Below are 8,002 nucleotides of genomic sequence, written 5' to 3' on the forward strand. Positions count from 1 at the left end.
AGATATGCTAATTTAAAATGTGGTGATATTTCTTCATGCCAAACTTTCATATCTTATTGGATGTCTTGAGGTACCCCTAAGATTTCTACCCTCTATTATTCTCTTTGTGATAACGTGAACGTTGTGCCCTAGAGAATCCTTAATTGGAATCCTTTAAATGTGCCTAAGCATAGCTTCATTGGTTGGCTTGTGGAACGAATGAGGCTCTTTACTCAAGATTGTCTGCTTCACATGGGAATCTCTATTTCGAATTTTTGTGTTATGTGTGGTAATCACCCTGAATTTGATCGTCTCTTTTTCACATTGAAGAAATGGCAAGCACAGCGACGAAGACCACATGAAAAGACGAAGGAATAGGTTTGGGTGGTGTGCAGTCGATAACGTGTGGCGAGGCGGTCGACCGCCAAAAGTCCAGAGACTTAGGAAAGTTTCTGTCGTTTTCGCGGTCAACCGTGATGGGTTTTGCTGTCGACCGGCCATACCCTGTAGGGGTTTTTAGTCTCGGTCATTGGATCCGGTCGACCGCACGTGATTCTGCGGTCCACCGCGAGTCAGGTCTTCAGTTGAGTTTGGTTTTCTGACCCGTTTCGTTCTGAGTTGAAATATAATATTAATCCTAATTAATTAAGGTAAAGTAAGGACATTTTAAGCAGTCTTTGAGAGGAGATGTTACATTCAATTGTGGGAGATTTGTGAGAGATCTAGAGGCTTTGTTTTAGGGTTTATTTGGTGAGATTTGTAATCCTATTTGTATTCTCTTACTTTCTAATAGTAAGAATGTTAGCCTTGTTAGGTCTCATGTTTATAACCCTGCTCCCTAATCTTGTTTTGATGATCACAAACAATTCCTAACAATGTATGTCAAGTGTTTACATTTGTTTTGTTAGATAATCTACACAAATATCCAGCTGCAGGTTGGATGGAATTGCGTTTTAATTAACGATTATATCCAATGGAGGTTGGTGGAATATCGGTATGAAACAATGCAATTCAAGTTAAAGATCCAAGTTCCGAGCTCGAGAGCCCGCCCCACCGTCGCCGTTCTCGAGGTCGCTCGGCCGCCGCCGCCATCTCCTCCGCCGCCTCCTCTACGGCACCGCCTCAACCACCACCAACAATCCCAACCCAGGTACAATCTCCGCCGCCATCTTCTCTGCTCTTAAACAATCCCAACCCAGGTACAATCTCCGCCGCCATCTTCTCTGCTCTTAAACAATCCCAACCCAGGTACAATCTCCGCCGCCATCTTCTCCGCTGTTAAACAATCCCAACCCAGGTACAATCTCCTCATATTGAAATTTAAGGCATCTGGTGATTGTGAACAACTGGACCTGCTCTTTCAGATAGTAAGGACAGACAAGCTCATGTTGTGTGCCTGTTAAAGTTAATGTCCCAGGCTGCCTTCTTCGGTCCTGGCACCTTTCGGTTGATGAGAAGCTTATCCTCATCAGTGCTATGTAGGTTTCCTGCAAAATTTGGTTAACTAATATCAAAGAAGATAATTATATAAATAACTCAAATATAAGTATGACATTAATGTAGGGCTAGAAAGATTTCATTCATGTGAAACCATGTTATTAAGAGAAAGTTTATATTATTATTAGTGAGAAAAAGCACACTAATACTGTTAATTTATGGCTGCATATTTTAGAAAGCACTTTATATTTTGGTTACTACCATTAGCTTTCTTCTAAGAAAATAAATGTCTCGACCATATAATTTCAATGAATTGCACGGGGAAGCAATGCTATTGCAGGTTCTGAAGCATGATCTTCAAATATTAACATTGTCCAAACATCTAAATTTATAATAGAACTTATAGAGACTTTTATTCTCATAGGAGGTTTATTAGCAAGTGACGCCCCTGGATTCAAACAAGGCTGCAGTACCAGGTGAAACCTGGATTGTCAAACCGACCAAGCACCAAACACCATGCTACGACATGTTTCACCATCATAATCGTTATATCTCTAGTGGAAACAATAAATAGATGAAGGTACAGACATGCAAAACTAGAAATAGAACAACACCAAAAATACACAGAAGAAGCATAAGAGATATTAATAATGAGCCCAACTGGAATGAAATAGATATATCTCTGAGTCTGAACTGAGTCTCAAATACAATGAGTCAAATAAACAAAGTCTCACAAGGTTCTCAACTCTAAAATAAAATACCAATCTAGAGTCTGAAAAAAAATCAACTACATGTGGAGTTCTACAATAACAACAAAATATAATAAATAGCTAAATGGACAACTAAGATGTCCCATCAACCTGCGACTCTCCGTGCGCCAGACTCGTTGCCTGAAAGAGGGGAAACAATAAGCATCAAAGCACTAGCGAGATCATCACTACCTCTCCCCATGGAAAGGGGTAGGAGTATATATATAGAAAATAGAGTCAGTACATACATATATCAAATCATTAATATAGCTCTTCATGAATGAAAAATAAATAGTCAAGGAAAACATACTCCAATCTCCAACATAAAGAATAAATATCTCATCTTGAAGTGCATCCGAGTAGCCTGCTCTAATATAAGAGGATGCCAACCAAAACAAAACGAAATATAACTGCGTCCATAACGGGTGTGCTAAAATCTCAAAGTAAATACCCTACTCACGGGTAGTCTATCATGAAAGTAAAACTTATAACTGATCAAATATCTATGTGTACATCATCTTGTGCTATAGCGATACTTTTGTAATGCTCTTACTCAATCGCTCTGCGACAATAGGTTTTATTATCTCCCTATTCCGGATACGTGTAATAACGATACATTTGTAATACTTTTACTCAATCGTTCTGCGGTAAATAGGTTTCATCTCCCTATTTCCGGAGTCATATAGAACAACATTATTCAATATGTGTTAATCAAATTATCTCATGTCAAAAGTGTGTCAATCTAATACAATCTAGCATATGTGCACAAATCTCGGTGTGCGTGTCCTCATCTGAAGTTCACCATCATCCCAGGTGTTTAACAACCACTAATGCCATAGTCTATCATATCGCTCGAAAACCAAATAAAAAATCCAAATGAAACATGCAACAGCCAAAGCAGACTGGCGGTCGACCGTGACGGTTGACCGCGACGGGCTCCAGAGACTACCCAGGTCTCTGTCCTGCACGCGGTCGACCGTGGCGGTCGATCGTGAACCCTGTTTCCAGTTTTCCAAACTGGTTGTGTGTGTGTCGTGTTCATGTCGTGTTTTCTCGATGTAAACATGTCTAAATCTTCTTAAAATTTGTATGCAACCATGTTAGAGCAGATATGAACATCTAAAAACAACTCAACAATTATAAACATAATTTTATGCATTTGATTTGCTTTCAAAACCCCTAAAACATGCATAAAAGATCAAAACAACGAATCAAACTTCTTTCTTCAGATTAACCACGTTTTAAAATCATCTTCAGGTCTTAAATACTTCTGTAAAAATCGTTCTCAACCTTTTTAGCATAGAAAGACCTAGTCTCTTTACATATAATACAAAAGAAGATGACTTAAAACAAGTTAAAACCTCTTTAAAAACGTTTTAAAAACTAGGAGGGGGATTAGCAGAGATGATACTCGCCTTTGGTTGCAGGAAAACGTGTTAGAAGCAAGGTTGAAAAAGATCTCCACTCCAAAAGCTAAAAATCACCCGAAAATCCACTTGAAATCCTTCAATCTTCTCCAAGAAATCAAACTAGGGTTTGGGGGGTTTTGGTGGCTATTAGGATTCTTAGGAAAACTGAGAAAATCGTGAAAAACTCATATATATATATGAGGGGAAAACGGATATGCGTTTAGAAATCCGAAACCAACTCAAAACAGGAGAAAAAACAAACTACAGGTATCGCGGTCGACCGGGCTGCGGTCGACCAAGGCGGTCGACTGGACTGGGATTTCCCAGTTTCTCATGAGTTTGGCCATTTGTGCATGTTTCATCTCTTCTATCTCTCATGTATGAACTTGTTCATACTCAAAACACATGGTATTATACTCATATACCATTAAATGATATTTATCAAACTAAATATCCACATATCATAATTTATCACGCATTAATTTTATTATTCATAAATTATCGGGGTTTTACATGAGCTGCCAAAGGTGCTATGACATCCACTAAGTACTGCGGCTCAGGCTCTCTATCATCTTGCTCAGTTCCCTGAGCATGAGTACCTCTACGTCCACGTCCTCTTCCCGACATCTATAAGTTTAGAAGTAGAGCGCATTAGCACAATGATATTTAAAGTTAACAACCTAGAATGCAAACATTCTTACCTAAATCCTTAACTAAACGAAATTGGTACGTCGAGCGAAATAATCCAAACAAGGAAACCCTCATGTATATACCATATACTTCGATTGATTAAGGATTAGGTAAAAAAATAAAATATCCCTATTCTAGTGTTAAAGATAAATATAAATGTGACTAAACAATCATAGATAATGACAACTATCAAGTCATATAAGCACATTAACATCATACCTGTCCAAACAGGTGTGAGTAGTCACGACGAACATCCTCCTTGCGCTCCCAAGAAATCTCATCGGTTCCTTGCCGGTTCCACTGAACTTTCACTAATGGAATGACTTTATTTCTAAGCTTTTTATTCTCTCTAGCAAGTATGCATACCGGTACCTCTACGATAGTCAAATCATCCTGAATCTCAATCTCTGATGAGTCAATCACTCTCTGCGGCTCATCATCCTGCAGATTCTTCGTAAGCATCGAAACATGAAAGACATCGTGTACACTCGACATCGATGCTGGAAGATCTAATCTATAAGAAACAGCTCCAATGCACTCGATGAACCTAAAAGGACCAACATATCTCAGGGCAAGCTTCCCCTGTCTACCAAATCACTGAACGCCCTTCATCGGTGATACTTTAAACATGACTAAGTCTCCTATGTGGAATTCTAAAGGTCGTCTTCGCTGATCTGCATAGCTCTTCTATCGACTCTGCGCCGCAAGAATGCGCTCTCGAATCAATGCCACCTTCTCTATGGTCTGTCTAACTAACTCTGGACAATTCAATAGACTATCATCTGGCTCTGCCCAACATATAGGCGATCTGTAAGGTCTCCCGTATAAAGCTTCATACGGTGCCATCCCGATGGTATCTTGATAACTATTATTGTATGCAAATTCAATCAGTGGGATGTGATCCTCCCAGCTACCCTGACTATAACGCATGCTCTCAACATGTCCTATAAGATCTGATTCACCCTCTCGATCTGTCCCTCTGTCTGGGGATGGAAAACACTGCTAAATAACAACTGACTGCCAAAAGCATCCTCAAAACTCCTCTAAAAATGAGATGTGAAGACAGAGATCTGATCTGATACAATCGCCTCCGGAACTCCATGCAATCTAACAATCTCCCGAATGAAGATCCTCGCATATGTATCTGCCGTATAAGTCATCCTCACAGGCATGAAATGTGCGGACTTAGTCAATCTGTCCACTATAACCCAAATAGAATCATTTCCTTTCTTTGACTTGGGCAACCTTACTATGAAATCTATGGAAATATCTGCCCACTTCCACTCGGAAATGGGTAAAGGCTGTAGGGTTCCTGCAGGTCTCTGATGTTCTGCCTTAAATTGTTGGCAGGTGAAATACTTAGCCACATAATCTGCAATCTCTCTGCGCATACTACTCCACCAAAAATGCCTCTTCAGATCTTTGTACATTTTCGTCGTGCCTAGTGCACTGTATATCTGCTGCGATGAGCTTCGTCAAATAGTTCCCTCTTCAGCTGTAGATTGTTTGGCATAACGATCCTGCCCTTCATCCTAAGGCCTCCATCTACTCCAATAGTCCAATCATCCTTGGGTTTTTTGGAGATCTCCCCCTTGCGGGTTTGAATCCAAGAATCCTCTAACTGAGCTCCGACTACTCAATCTCTCCAAGATGGATGTACAGATAACGTTCCTAAGAACACACGGCTCCTGCCAATCTCTGGCCTGAAATCAAAATGCCTGAGGGTATAAAGATCCCGAAATAGTGAACACCTCAAAGCTACTAGTCCGCGACGACGCTTCCTGCTCAACGCGTCTGCTACCACATTCACCTTTCCCGGATGATACTGTATAGCAAACTCATACTCCTTAATAAACTCTACCCATCACCGTTGCCTCTGGTTGAGTTCTTTCTGTGAGAAGAGGTACTTCATGCTCTGGTGATCAGTGAATAACTCAAACTGTACTCTGTACAAATAATGTCTCCACACCTTCAATGCAAAGACCACTGCTGCTAGCTCCAAATCATGTGTGGGATAATTCTGCTCATGAGTCCTCAGCTGCCTCGAAATATAGGCTACGACTCTCTGGGTCTGCATCAATACACCGCCAAGCCCTGATAAGGATGCATCAGTGTAGACAACAAAAGTCTTATCACTGCTAGGAATAACAAAAACTGGTGCTGAAGTCAACTTAGTCTTCAATGTCTCAAATGCCTTCTGGCACTCTATGCTCCAAATGAACTGTACACCCTTCTTAGTAAGGCGTGTAAGTGGTGTGGAATTCCTCAAGAAATTCTGAATGAATTTTCTATAATAGCCTGCCAGGCCTAAGAAGCTACGAATCTCGGTAACTGTCTTCGGTGGCTCCCAATCAAGTACGACTTCTACCTTAGCCAGATCCACTTTAAATGCCCTCTCGGCTAATAACATAGCCTAAAAATCTGACCTCTGATAACCAGAATTCACACTTGCTAAACTTAGCATACAACTGGTGCTCTCTCAATATCTGCAATGCTAACCCCAAATGCTGCTCGTGCTCTGCCTCCGACCTCGAGTAGATAAGAATATCGTCGATGAAGACTATCACAAACTGGTCTAAGTAAGGACGAAAAATCCGATTCATCAAATCCATAAATACTGCGGGTGCATTGGTCAGCCCAAACAATATGACAAGAAACTCAAAAGACCCATATCGAGTCAAGAAAGCGGTCTTGGGAATATCCATCTCCCGAACTCGCAACTGATGATAACCAGAGTGAAGATCTATCTTCGAGAAACATCTTGGGAATATCCATCTCCCGAACTCGCAACTGATGATAACCAGAGTGAAGATCTATCTTCGAGAAACAATGTGCTCACTATAACTGGTCGAACAAGTCATCGATCCTTGGTAATGGGTACTGGTTACAGATAGTGACCTTGTTCAACCCGCAATAATCTATACATAATCGCATACTCCCGTCCTTCTTCTTCACAAAAAGGACCGATGCTTCCCACGGAGAATGACTCCGTTGAATGTAGCCCTGAGACAACAACTCATCGATCTGGATCTGTAGCTCCCTCATCTCAGCAGGCGCCATATGATAAGGAGCTTGGGAAATCGGTGTGGTGCCTGGCTACAACTCTATGCAAAACTCGACCTCTCTCACTGGAGGTAACCCTGGTATGTCCTGGAAAACATCCTGGTAATCTGAGACTACTCACATCTCACTCAAATCTGCGCTCCGATCCCATAATATCACCTCCTCTACATACGCCAGAAATGACTCCGCAAACTGGTGTAGGCATTGAAAATTGCCTATTGTAGGCATCAAAAATTACCGATAGGTCCCCGCAAACAGCTCAGTGTTAACGAATGACGATGAACGTCACTACCCGGTTCGCAAGAGTTCGATTGACGTCGGTAAACGACTGAAATGAATCGACGAGCTACGTGAGCTTATAGGATTTCGGAACAACCAAGACCCGGATCAATCGGGAACCCGGCAGTGTTCACAAAAAGGACAACGCCCTTCGTGCCTCGACCACTCTACAGATAATCCAACCACCAAAGCGGATCGAACTCTTCGTCAAGCATCCAACGCACCCGGAATCACTCAAATCCGAGTTCGGACGAAGAATCTACAGGGAAAACAACCGAATCAACTCAAACGGAGTCTCGGGAGGTCGAAACACCCCGGGGGTGTCTAGGAAAAGCCTAGACACCCCAGGGGTGTCTCGGCCTGGGCCGAGACACCAGGGGGTGTCTAGGCCCCCTA

General features: G+C 41.6%; 1 protein-coding gene across 1 annotated transcript in view; it reads right to left on the reverse strand.

Moving 5' to 3' along the window:
• LOC109831020 overlaps nucleotides 1,160–8,002 on the reverse strand; it is a 19,842-nt gene continuing 12,999 nt past the window's right edge. Inside the window, exon 4 of the mRNA XM_020398364.1 lies at nucleotides 1,160–1,331. Within this exon, the coding sequence (XP_020253953.1) occupies nucleotides 1,160–1,331 (172 nt within the window). The remainder of the gene's footprint in view (nucleotides 1,332–8,002) is intronic.

Source organism: Asparagus officinalis, chromosome 2 (assembly GCF_001876935.1).
Source record: "Asparagus officinalis chromosome 2, Aspof.V1, whole genome shotgun sequence".
Lineage (NCBI taxonomy): Eukaryota > Viridiplantae > Streptophyta > Magnoliopsida > Asparagales > Asparagaceae > Asparagus > Asparagus officinalis.